General features: G+C 45.0%; 1 protein-coding gene across 3 annotated transcripts in view; it reads left to right on the forward strand.

Moving 5' to 3' along the window:
* The first annotated feature begins 284 nt into the window (after positions 1 to 284).
* The window catches only part of LOC309557592 (protein mono-ADP-ribosyltransferase PARP14-like), a 247325-nt gene continuing 233604 nt past the window's right edge, over positions 285 to 14005 (forward strand). For all 3 annotated transcript variants that reach the window (XM_082260385.1, XM_082260386.1, XM_082260387.1), the window contains exons 1-4: positions 285 to 496; positions 901 to 932; positions 5930 to 6063; positions 8547 to 8580. In XM_082260385.1, coding sequence (XP_082116511.1) covers positions 339 to 496; positions 901 to 932; positions 5930 to 6063; positions 8547 to 8580 — 358 coding nt within the window. In that variant the 5' untranslated portion in view covers positions 285 to 338. The remainder of the gene's footprint in view (positions 497 to 900; positions 933 to 5929; positions 6064 to 8546; positions 8581 to 14005) is intronic.

The raw sequence follows: 14005 nt of genomic DNA on the forward strand, positions 1-14005 counted from the left end.
TCTGTAATAATATCGAGCTAAATCCTCCACCTGTCCATTCAGCCCTGAGAGAGGAGACCCCCCCTCCCCCCAATGTACAATATGAGACAGCAAGTCCCAGCAATCCCTCATAGAAAGTCAATGCAGGTTGTGGGACTGACACACACAGCTGGAACTGTTCTGGGAAATGTCACCAGCAGTCACGGAAAGTCATCTGATCCGCAGAAACCGAAAGTGAAAGAGTCTTTAGAGTTTTTACTTCATAAATATCCGAACCTCACCCAGAAAACACTGACTTTCCACTCCCTGGCTGTACCACCGCACCTTCCACTAACCGCCCCCCACTGAATATCACCGCCATGGGGGACAGCAACTACCAGCACCCTGTGGCCCTAACCTGGAGCCAGGGGCCACAAAAACTGAAAAAGCTGAAGAATAAACTGCAACTGCATTTCGGGAGTAAGAGCAAATCAGATGGAGGAGAGTGTGAGATCCGAGACACCGACTGCACCCGGGGGTTCATCCTCATATACTACGAGGAGACAGGTAGGTACTGCATACTTGCCAACTGTCCCTTTTTTCCTGGGACAGTCCCGGCAAATAGGAGCCTGTCCCAGGTAATTTATATTGTCCCTGGAAGCGCCTGTTAATCAGGCTGCCTATAAATGTTACGCAGAAGTAGTGCAGCTGAATGGGAGAATTATTCCAACTCTGCTACTTTGGCCTTAAATTTGAAATTCTCTTTTTAATTTCCTGTAATTCTCTCTTTATTGGAGTAGACTCTATAATCTGATAAATAGGTGAGATTAATTATGCAGAGTGGGCGGAGCTTCAGGGAAGTGGGTGTGGTAATTGATAGCTGTGCTGCAAAGTGTCCCTGGAATTTTTTTTTAAATGTTGTCAACTATGATACTGGGGTAGGGCCATTATAATATACTACAAGGAGGAGGCAGGTAAGCACTGAGGATTGTAGGAGGATCCCTATACACTACTAGGAGGAGGCAGGTAAGCACTGAGGAGTGTAGGAGGATCCCTATACACTACTAGGAGGAGGCAGGTAAGCACTGAGGAGTGTAGGAGGATCCCTATACACTACTAGGAGGAGGCAGGTAAGCACTGAGGATTGTAGGAGGATCCCTATACACTACTAGGAGGAGGCAGGTAAGCACTGAGGAGTGTAGGAGGATCCCTATACACTACTAGGAGGAGGCAGGTAAGCACTGAGGATTGTAGGAGGATCCCTATACACTACAAGGAGGAAGCAGGTAAGTACTGAGGACCAGGCCCGGGTATTTTAGCCTGAGCAGCCCATTTTTTTTTTTTTTTTTAAACAAAATGACAAATGATGACAAGTAACGGTTTCTCTATGTTTTTTAGTTATATTTAGCCTGCACACCCATGTGATCCATTTCTGCAAATTGCGCTGTATTTTTCAAACCGATTGCTGGGTGTTGTTAACTTAACATACCCTGCGCAATCGGTTCGCATGGACGGGTTGCTTTTAAGATGCGGTGCCGAATCTGCAGGGAACTCGCTGTGAGTTCGCACCGCCTTTAGTGTGAACCCAGACTAAGGGCCGGTTCACACTGTTGCGAGTGCGGCGATCGCATGTAATTTGGAACGCACTGCTCCTTCATTACATGCGATTGGATGTGCGGATGCAAATTCAGCCATACACTTTGTATGGCTAAATTCGCACTGCATCCGCACAAAAGACGCACAGGACCCTTTTTTCCAGCCGCATCAGGATCGGGTCGCACAGTGGTTCACACTTGTGCGATCCGATCCTGTCCGAACTGTCAGATCGCACTGCGATATGCAATCAAACTGGGGGTATCGTTAACATTTAATTGACACCCCCTGCGTATCGCATATGGCAATGTGAACTGCCAGATGTGCGTTTGCGATGCGGGAACAGGCTGCGAATTTGCAGTCTTCCCGCATCGCACAAGTGTGAACCGAGACTCCGAGATAACAGTTCATTTTATGGCACAATAAAAATATATTACCCAATTTTTTGCTAAAATATAAACAATAAGTTTGTGTCAAGTAAATAAATACCCAACATGTCAAACCTCAAAACTATGCATGCCTGCAAATAGCAACACATTTCAGTACCCTATATTTTCCATAGGCAAAGCTATTAAAGATCATACAGGTCATCAGTTCAGCGTTAACCATGAAAAATGATCCTATAATTATTGCTCTCATTCCAGTGTGCAGGGTGATATATTACACGTGTATTAAAATGAAGGTTTTTGTTCACAGGTGCCCCCAAAATGTGTATTTAGTTTCATATGGTGGTGGTGGGATAGGGATGACATCAGTAGCAGTGGTGGTAGTGGGGATAGGGTTGCAATCAGTAGTGGTGGTAGGATAGGGATGACATCAGTGGCTGTGGTGGTGGGGATAGGGATGACATCAGTGGCAGTGGGAATAGGAATGACTTCAGTGACAGTGGTAGTGGGGATTGGGGTGACATCAGTGGCAGTGGGGGGGATAGGGATGACATCAGTGCCGGTGGTGGGGATAGGGATAACATCAGTGGAGGTGTTGAGGCTAGGGATTACATCAGTGGGAATGATGAGGATAGGGGTGACATCAGTGGCAGTGGTAGTAAGGATAGGGATAACATCTGTGGCAGTGGTGGTGGAGATAGGGATGACATCAGTGGCGATGGTGGTGGGGAAAGGGATGACATCAGTGGCGGTGGTGGTGGTAGGGATAGGGATAACATCAGTGACGATGGGGAGGATAGGGATTACATCAGTGGGAATGATGAGGATAGGGGTGACATCAGTGGTAGTGGTGGTAAGGATAGGGATAACATCTGTGGCAGTGGTGGTGGGGATAGGGATGACATCAGTGGCAAGGAAAGGGGAGAGATTGGCGCAATCGGAACGCACGGGCTGCTGCAATAGTCTAAGTATGGGCAAAATGCAGATGATAAAGTCCGCTGTTGCTAATCACTTTGATGACTGTAGGCTTTGAAGGGTGAAGTAGCCCTGTATGGATCCAAGAAAAAGAGAAGAGAAGACCAGCGCCAATCTAAGTGTAGCCATGCAAGTATTTAATAACAATAAGAAGAGTGTTACTCACAAAAGTGCGTTTAAAATAGGCATCTCAAAGTAATTGGGGCATCTGGGCAGTGTTCGTCCAGGGTGTCCATCTGAGTCCCTGCTGAGCCTCCGTAATTTGTCCCACGATCTATTGGCATAAATACCCACATCCAAAATGGCCCCTGCACGGCCTGAAGAAGGAGCGCATGCTCCGCAAATCGTCGCCGTTCCACACACATTCTGTCTCCAGGAAGTGTTGTCATAACCCTCCGACCTACGGACCCACGTTGCTACACCACTGCCGAGGATCAGCACGTCCCCTGCCTCGCAACAGGAGAACGCCGCTCATCCCCTACAAGCGACAGCTCCGCAAGGGATTCGGATGGACACACTGGACGAACACTGCCCAGATGCCCCAATTACTTTGAGATGCCTATTTTAAACGCACTTTTGTGAGTAACACTCTTCTTATTGTTATTAAATACTTGCATTGCTACACTTAGATTGGTGCTGGTCTTCTCTTCTCTTTTTTTATGACATCAGTGGCGGTGGTGGTGGGGATATGGATGACTTCAGTGGCAGTGGTAATAGGAATGACATCAGTGACAGTGGTAGTGGGGATTGGGGTGACATCAGTGGCAGTGGGGGAGATAGGGATGACATCAGTGCCAGTGGTGTGTTGGGGATAGGGATAACATCAGTGGCGGTGTTGAGGATAGGGATTACATCAGTGGGAATGATGAGGATAGGGGTGACATCAGTAGCAGTGGTGGTAAGGATAGGGATAACATCTGTGGCAGTGGTGGTGGGGATAGGGATGACATCAGTGGCGGTGGTGGTGGGGATAGGGATGACATCAGTGGCAGTGGTGGTGGGGATAGGGGTGACATCAGTGGCAGTGGTGGGGATAGGGATGACATCAGTGCCAGTGGTGTTGGGGATAGTGATAACATCAGTGGCGGTGTTGAGGAAAGGGATGACATCAGTGGCAATGGTGGTGGGGATAGGCATGACATCAGTGGCGGTGGTGGTGGTGGGAATACAGATAACATCAGTGGCTGTGGTGGTGGGGATAGCGATGACATCAGTGGCTGTGGTGGTGGGGATAGCGATGACATCAGTGGCGGTGGTGGTGGGGTTAGGGATAACATTAGTGGCGGTGTTGAGGATAGGGATTACATAAGTGGGAATGATGAGGATAGGGGTGACATCAGTGGCAGTGGTGGTAAGGATAGGGACAACATCAGTGGCAGTGGTGTAGGGGATAGGAATGATAATGTCCACTGCCACTGATGTCATCCCTATCCCCACCAGCACTGATGTCATCTCTGTCCTCACCACGACTGCCACTGATGTCATCTCTATCCCCACCACCACTGATATCTATCTTCACCACCACTGACCCTGATGTCATCCCTATCCCCACCACCACCGCTACTGATGCCATCCCTATCCCCCCCATCACCACTGCCTCATGGGAGGGGGGGAAAGGAGATCAGACAGAGGGATGGCGGTGGGAGGGATGGGATCAGGCAGAGGGATGGGATCAGGCAGATGGACGGCGGTGGGAGGGATGGGATCAGACAGAGGGATGGGATCAGGCAGAGGGACGGCGGTGGGAGGGATGGGATCAGGCAGAGGGATGGTGGTGGGAGGAATGGGATCAGGCAGAGGGACGGTGGTGGGAGGGATAGGGATCAGGCAGAGGGAGGGATGAGATCAGGCAGAGGGATGGCCATCGGAGGGATGAGAACAGGCAGAGGGATGGCCGTGGGAGGGATGGGAACAGGCAGAGGGATGACTGTGGGAGGGTTGGGATCAGGCAGTGGGATGGCTGTGGGAGGGATAAGATCAGGCAGAAGGAAGGCGGTGGGAGGGATGGGATCAGGCAGAGGGATGGTGGTGGGAGGGATGGGTTTAGGCAGAGGGATGATGGGAGGGATGGGATAAGGCTGAAGGATGGCGGTGGGATGGGAGGTTTAATGTGGAGAAGTGTAAGGTTTTGCACTTTGGGACTAAAAACATAAAAGCACAATACACGTTGGGGGGGAACCCTTGGGGGAATCAAAAATGAAGAAAGATCTGGGAGTCTTGGTAGAGGATAGACTAGGCAATAGCATGCAATGTCAAGCGGCAGCTGCCAAAGCCAGCAGAATATTAGCATGCATAAAGAAAGGGATGCATTCCAGAGATAAGACTATAATCCTAACACTTTATAAAACTCTGGTCCGACCGCATCTGGAGTATTCTGTCCAGTTCTGGTCGCCAGTCTTCAGGAGGGATGTGTTGGAGCTGGAGAGAGTCCAGAGAAGGGCAACTAAACTGATTAGGGGATTGGAGGACCTTAATTATGAAGAGCGTCTGCAATCGCTTGGTTTATTCTCCCTGGAGAAGAGACGCCTGAGAGGAGACATGATTGCAATTTATAAATATCTCAATGGTGATCTCGGCATAGAAAAAAAGCTATTCAATGGGATTGCACAAGGACTCGAGGGCATACAATGCGATTAGAGGAGAAGCGTTTTAACCTCAGGCAACGTGGGGGGTTCTTTACCGTTAGGGCCACAAGATTGTGGAATTCTCTACCATAAGAGGTGGTTTCAGCGGGAAGTATGGTGGCTTTTAAAAGACTCTTAGACTTACATCTCAAGGATCAGAACATTCAGGGGTATGAGAGATGATTACAGCCACACACACCTACACAGGTTGAACTGGATGGACTATTGTCTTTATTCAACCTCACCTACTATGTAACTATGTAACAAGGAGGAGACAGGTAAGTACTGAGGACTGGAGGGGATCCTCATACACTACAAAGAAGATGCAGGTAAGTACTGACAGAATTGTCTGGATGGTAGATTATACAATATCTGTAATCTTCTCTATCACAGCACGAGATCGGGTTCTGCAGAGGAAGAATCATGAACTGAAATTAGCGGATGGGGAGACACTAAAGCTGGAAGTCCGATTACCGGAAGACATCCAGAGTACACAGACCTCCCCACCCCCACAGGATGAGGCTGGGGTAAGTGTTGGGGTACATAGAAGGGGGTGGGGCTCACAGAGGTGCAGAGATTTTAAGTCTCTGCTGATGTTCATGTCACCTTCAGTCTCTGCGCTCCCATCCTCCATCTAAATGAGAGATAAATGTCACCACATTGAACACTTTTATTATGGCCCCATGTATGGGGGCTCATTCTGTATATCTGTCAGAGGGGGGCGCTCATCTCCTGGATGATGCTGAGCACATTGTGTGCCAACCAAGGCACCATAATGGTTAATGTATGACCAGAAATAAATTCCTCCATGCGGCCCCATCACTTCTCTAACACTTATTACTCCATTCACACATAGTGTGTCCTGTGTCTGCTCTGACTGTGTGTGTGCTGTGACTGTGTGTCTTCTGTGTGTCCTCTGACTGTGCGTCTGTAACGCTCCTGCGTTTTATGTATGATGTGGATTTTCAGCTGCAGAAATATTCCACTTCAGTAGTCATGTAGAGAAACACTGAGACACCAATCCCAACTCTCAATGACTCATCATGTGTGGATGATCTCAATTCAGCAAGTAAATACACACACTCAATAAGATGTTTCCTAGAGTGGCTTATGTATATAGTAATATAGTGATGATAGGCTGAAGAGACAGGTTGGGTAGAGATGGTAGATGACAGACACTTGAAAGGAAATGTTCTTGAAAGTAAGATAGTAGCAGATGGGATGCAGATAGGTTTAGCAATCATGTATGGTAGCAGATGACAGAGTAGCAGGTGGACATACAAGAGAGATCAACCCAGTGCAAGAACAGGTGGTAGTAGGCTCAAGAGCTAGCAATCTTAGATAATGCAGATGTAGTAATAGTCCTTAGTATGCAGAGCTAGATAGTGTAAGCTTTAGTATGAAAGTTATAGAGGTTTCCCCTGTGGGGTACTTATTACTAATAGCAATGTAGTAGAGGAGAGGTTCGGCAAGAGCGGATGATCCGGTAGCGGGATACAGGGATCAGCGCAGCGTGGTTCCGACAGCGAGGTATGCTTGCAAGCATGAGAGATTCAAGACAGGTTAGCATCAAGGCACAAAGCAGTTTGAACGAACACATGTGAGTGAGAGCCGGCGATCTAAATAGCCATCAGTCCGGCGCTCAGTGATGACAGCATCAGTCTTAAAGGTGTATGCGCACCTTACCAAAAGAGAATGGTGGGGCGCATACACTTATGAAAGAGTAATTAGGGTACCCAAAGGTACCAGAACATTACAGCGTCCTCTGTGTGTCCTCTGACTGTGCGTCCCTTGACTGTGCGTCCCCTGACTGTGTGTCTTCTGACTGTGCATCCTCTGTGTGTCCTCTAACTGTGCATCCTCTGTGTTCCCTCTGACTGTGTGTGTCCTCTGACTGTGTGTCCTCTGTGTGTCCTCTGACTATGCGTTCTCTGACTGTGTGCATCCTCTGACTGTGTGTCCTCTGACTATGTGTACTCTGTGTGTGTAGTGTATGTGTGTACTCTGACTGTGTGTGTAGTGTACAGTATATGTATACTCTGATTGGGTGTGTAGTGTATGTGTGTACTCTGACTGTGTGTCCTCTGACTGTGCGTCCTCTGACTGTGTGTACTCTGACTGTGTGTAATCTGACTGTGTGTAATCTGACTGTGTGTAATCTGACTGTGTGTAATCTGACTGTGTGTAATCTGACTGTGTGTACTCTGACTGTGTGTAATCTGACTGTGTGTTGTTCTGATTTTATGTATACTCCCTCTGTGTGCGCTCTGACTGTGTTCAACACATTTGGCGTGTTCTATAAGTGAGGGTTGTGCACAGCCTTCACTTTCTGGGTGTACAATCACTTCATAGGCACTCCATAGTGAGCTCAGTGAGGACAGAGATGTGAAGATGTGAAGGAGAAGCAGACATTCATTTTGCAGAGCAGAGAAGGTGGGCTAAGTGCAGAACAGAGGAGGAGAGCAGAGACAGACATGTTGCATCCTCCATGAATGGGTAGAGGAGTGCGCCGGTGCCAGAACTGTTGTGCGAAGGATAGCTGAGACATGGAGTGAGCATGGAGAGGGAGAGCAGACAGGGAGTTGGAAAATGCTCACTGAGGGTGTAAAGCTGGATGAGTGCAGGAACCCTTCGGTTTTTGTGAAAACAGCAATTATTCTCTTTTTAACATGCAGGATTTGTTTTAGAACTTTTAGCTAAGAGTTTGGCCTTGCCCAACCATTCCTATAGCACTAGTCATACAGTAAGTTGTTACTTTGTAGAAGATGAAATTACCATCACAATATAAATTGTCTGTTGGGGGAAAACCAAGTGTTCTGTGGTCAGATACTTCATACATAAAGCTCTTAGTGGATGGGCTGTGGACCCCAACCCCCAGGAGTGTAAACTTAACTTCCAATAAGATATATTGGACCCCCAAGATGGCTCCAGGTTTGGGAAGTAAAATAAGAAGATATACAAACAAATGTGATGATTGGAATTTTGCTTGTTTTGTTTTTTATTTTTGCAGGCTTGTAAAACCGAGAGGATCCAGAACCTCCCAGGTAACTGAACAGCATTGAGTTTACAGAGGAGTGAACTGAAACCTACAGTATGCCACAAAATTGAGTACACCCCTCACATTTTTGTAAATATTTTATTCTATCTTTTCATGTGACAACACTGAAGAAATGACACTTTGCTACAATGTAAAGTAGTGAGTGTACAGCTTGTATAACAGTGTAAATTTGCTGTCCCCTCAAAATAACTCAACACACAGCCATTAATGTCTAAACCGCTGGCAACAAAAGTGAGTACACCCCTAAGTGACAATGTCCAAATTGGGCCCAATTAGCCATTTTACCTCCTCTGTGTCATGTGACTCGTTAGTGTTACAAGATCTCAGGTGTGAATGGGGAGCAGGTGTGTTAAATTTGGTGTTATCGCTCTCACTCTCTCACACTGGTCACTGGAAGTTCAACATGGCACCTCATGGGAAAGAACTCTCTGAGGATCTGAAAATAGAATTGTTGCTCTACATAAAGATGGCCTAGGCTATAAGAAGATTGCCAAGACCCTGAAACTGAGCTGCAGCACGGTGGCCAAGACCATACAGCGGTTTAACAGGACAGGTTCCACTGAGGTGACCTAGGCTATAAGAAGATTAAATACATAAACGTGATGCTCTAGAAGTGCACTAAATAATACTGTGGTGATGATAAAAATAAAGAGTCCATATAAATAGTCCACTGTGATCGTGTTCAACTTCAACAAATGGTGTATAAGTGATCAAATCAACAATTCCAATCTTGTGAGAAACATGCACCAGTAGTGAAATCCCTCCACCAGAAAGATTGGCCTCTCACCTCAGTAGGGACCCAAACGGGCCAGCATACGCCTATATGAGGGTATATGACTCCTAGGGTTGACTCTCCAGCTGCTCACCTCCGGAGGTCCCGGGACATGTAGTGAAATAATAAAGGCAAATCTAGTGCTCTCAGTATGTAAACTGTTGTAGGCTTTATTAAGAAAACTTAGGCAACTCACATGTTCATGGCACTCAGCCGTGCCTGCTAGTGAAGCGAGTGATAACGTTATCCACTGGGAGAGAGAATCTGCGTCGGCCACGCAAGCTCCGCCCACCCTATACGCGTTACGTCAGAGCGTAGGGCTCCGTTGACTTCCTCGGTAGGGGTGGCCTATGCGTGTCAAGCCTCGCTATAAATCAGTGCGATGAGAGGTGGATTGGCCAGCGGATCTCTGCCCCTCCTCCTATTACCAGCACTATACGGGACACCGGAACCAACGATCCAAGCACCAGATCTTCGGTGGCACGGGCTGGCATGTTCTGTTGGGGCAATCTGGTGTATTTGATATACACTATAGACATCTGCAATCCTCTTATTACTAGCGGAGATCGCGTGCCTGCGTCATCCTCTCCCAGATGTCATGGATTTATATATATTACATAGAGATATGCCATAAATAATTAAATCAGTTAAAAACACAATATTAAAATACAATTAAATCACATATGCCATACAGTATCCTAAAATATCATATTCACACATAACACTATAAAATATTGTATAAAATTATTTTAAAATACTTTATATAAAAATAATTTTAAAAGTTATATTATTTATAAAAGCTATATTAATTATTTATTTATTTAAAATACCCCGGATATTTCTAATATATGAGGAAATATCATCTATTGCTAATGAAGCAGTTGAGGTCAAAGTCTTTATTAAGACCTCTGGGTGCCAAAACCTTGGCCTCGTAAACCCAGAAAGACTCCCTCCTGCTTAGTTGGCGAATAAAATTCCCTCCTCTCCAGTGAGGTTGTACATGTTCAATTCCCTAAAATTTAAGGGAGTGGGGTTTCCTATCGTGAACTTCTCTAAAGTGCTTTGATACATTGTGTGAGACTTCTCCCTTCTTTATGTTCGTGATATGTTCACCTATTCTCACATTCAAAGGTCTGGAGGTGCGGTCCACATATTGGAGTCCGCACCCACATTCCATCATATATACAACTCCAATGGTGGTACATGTTATTAGGTCTTTGATTTGGTATTCATTGCCTGTGCTAGTGCATATAAACGATTTCCTTTTCTTTACATTTTTCCTCGTTTGTCGGCAAACTCCACATTTCCCACACACGTGAAATCCGGATAGGAACTGGAAAACAGTATTTTTCTTAAGTTTGGGGGGGTTTGTCACTCCCGGTGCCAACCTGTCCTTCAGAATAGGTGCCCTTCTATATATGAAGCCAGGTCTCTCCGGGAGGTGGGGTCCTAAAATTCTGTCCTGCTTTAAAACACCCCAGTGTTTCTTAATAATACGCTCAATCTGCCTATGTTGGGCGCTAAAATCAAACACTAATTTAAAATTACTGTTATCCTCCTTGGGTAAGGCTATTTTGTTCTTTAAAAGCTCTGTTCTATTCAATGAAGATACCTGTCGTAAATCAGAGGTCACTTTTTCCATGTCATAACCCTTTGCCTGAAATCTGTCTACCAATATTTTGGACTGTACCTTGAAATCCTCCTCATTCGAGCAATTCCTCTTGATACGAATAAGCTGACCCCTTGGAATATTAAAAAGCCAATTCCTATGGTGGCAGCTATCGATGGGCAAGTAGGAGTTGCGATCGGTGGGTTTGAAGAAGTTCCTTGTGTGTATATGGCCTTCTTTCTTAAAAATTTCTAAGTCCAAAAACTGTATCCTTTCCTTACTTTCAGTCCATGATAGAACAATATTCCTATTATTAAAATTCATCCTCGCTTTAAAAATGTTAAAAGAAATCATATCACCCTCCCAAATCATTATCAGATCATCAATAAATCTTTTGTAAAAGATGAGTTCTGGGAGTCTATTGGATAAAATGTCCTCCGCTTCCCACTGGGCCATGAATAAATTGGCTACACTGGGGGCAAACCTTGCCCCCATCGCCACGCCTTTGGTTTGTAAAAAAAAATCCCTGGCATACCAAAAATAATTATGTTTCAGACAAAAATCCAAACAGTCCAAAAGAAAATCTACATGCTCTTCATCCAAATCCGAATCTTCCAGGGCCCATGCTGCCGCCTTTATTGCGGCCTTGTGCCCTATGATGGTATATAGAGAACCTACATCTGCGGTAGCTAGGATGCAGTTCTCTGAGATGGGTAAGGTCTGTAGATTCTGTATGACATGTTTGGTGTCTTTGATATATGCTTGTGTACGGGTAACCAATGGCTGTAAGTAAAAATCAATGTATTGGCCCAGTCTAGAACTAAGGGAGTCAATACCATTGATGATTGGTCTCCCCGGAGGTTTTTCCACAGATTTATGAATCTTCGGGAGGAAATAAATAATAGGGGTCCGACAGGCAATGGGGTTCAAATAAAGTGCTTCTTTTTTGTTTAAGATATCATTACCCGACCCTTTCTTAATTAATTCTTCCAGTTCTTTTTTATACTCATTCAGCGCATTCCGTCTCAATCGAGAGTATGTGTTCCGATCTGAGAGTTGTCTATTCATCTCATTAGTGTAGTATTCCGCACTCATGACAACTATCCCACCCCCTTTGTCCGCTGGTCGTATTACCAGTTTTTTATTATCTTCCAAGCTGGCTATACCATTGCGAATCCATTGGGGGTCTTGAACTTTTCTAATTTTCAGTTGTTCAATATCCTGGGATACCAAATTCTTAAATACCTCCATATATTTACTGTCTTTATTTGGCGGGTTAAAGACAGATTTATTTCTTAAAGTGGAGTAGTGTGTTCTCTCACTGGTAACGGGGCGATTATCAGGTTTAGATAAAAAATATTTTTTCTGGTTTAAGTTCCTCATGTATTTTTGTAAATTGACATATGTGTCAAATTTACTTAAATTTTTTACCGGGGCATATTTTAACCCTTTATCGAGGACTTTCGTCTCTTCTTTACTCAAGGGTATGCCACTGATGTTAAATATTCCTGCTCCTATTGGCTCTTGCTTTTTTTGGAGGCGTCGACCTGCTCGTCGTCCTATTTTTCTTTTCTTTTTTTCGACGCCTTTGTCATGAGTGCGGAATACTACACTAATGAGATGAATAGACAACTCTCAGATCGGAACACATACTCTCGATTGAGACGGAATCCGCTGAATGAGTATAAAAAAGAACTGGAAGAATTAATTAGGAAAGGGTCGGGTAATATCTTAAACAAAAAAGAAGCACTTTATTTGAACCCCATAGCCTGTCGGACCCCTATTATTTATTTCCTCCCGAAGATTCATAAATCTGTGGAAAAACCTCCGGGGAGACCAATCATCAATGGTATTGACTCCCTTAGTTCTAGACTGGGCCAATACATTGATTTTTACTTACAGCCATTGGTTACCCGTAAACAAGCATATATCAAAGACACCAAACATGTCATACAGAATCTACAGACCTTACCCATCTCAGAGAACTGCATCCTAGCTACCGCAGATGTAGGTTCTCTATATACCATCATAGGGCACAAGGCCGCAATGAAGGCGGCAGCATGGGCCCTGGAAGATTCGGATTTGGATGAAAGAGCATGTAGATTTTCTTTTGGACTGTTTGGATTTTTGTCTGAAACATAATTTTTTTTGGTATGCCGGGGATTTTTTTTTACAAACCAAAGGTGTGGCGATGGGGGCAAGGTTTGCCCCCAGTGTAGCCAATTTATTCATGGCCCAGTGGGAAGCGGAGGAGATTTTATCCAATAGACCCCCAGAACTCATCTTTTACAAAAGATTTATTGATGATCTGATCATGATTTGGGAGGGTGATATGATTTCTTTTAACATTTTTAAAGCGAAGATGAATTTTAATAATAGGAATATTGTTCTATCATGGACTGAATGTAAGGAAAGGATACAGTTTTTGGACTTAGAAATTTTTAAGAAAGAAGGCCATATACACACAAGGAACTTCTTCAAACCCACCGATCGCAACTCCTACTTGCCCATCGATAGCTGCCACCATAGGAATTGGCTTTTTAATATTCCAAGGGGTCAGCTTATTCGTATCAAGAGGAATTGCTCGAATGAGGAGGATTTCAAGGTACAGTCCAAAATATTGGTAGACAGATTTCAGGCAAAGGGTTATGACATGGAAAAAGTGACCTCTGATTTACGACAGGTATCTTCATTGAATAGAACAGAGCTTTTAAAGAACAAAATAGCCTTACCCAAGGAGGATAACAGTAATTTTAAATTAGTGTTTGATTTTAGCGCCCAACATAGGCAGATTGAGCGTATTATTAAGAAACACTGGGGTGTTTTAAAGCTGGACAGAATTTTAGGACCCCACCTCCCGGAGAGACCTGGCTTCATATATAGAAGGGCACCTATTCTGAAGGACAGGTTGGCACCGGGAGTGACAAACTCCCCCAAACTTAAGAAAAATACTGTTTTCCAGTTCCTATCCGGATTTCACGTGTGTGGGAAATGTGGAGTTTGCCGACAAACGAGGAAAAATGTAAAGAA

Source organism: Pelophylax lessonae (genome assembly GCF_965119305.1).
Source record: "Pelophylax lessonae genome assembly, chromosome: 6".
NCBI classification, from domain to species: domain Eukaryota; kingdom Metazoa; phylum Chordata; class Amphibia; order Anura; family Ranidae; genus Pelophylax; species Pelophylax lessonae.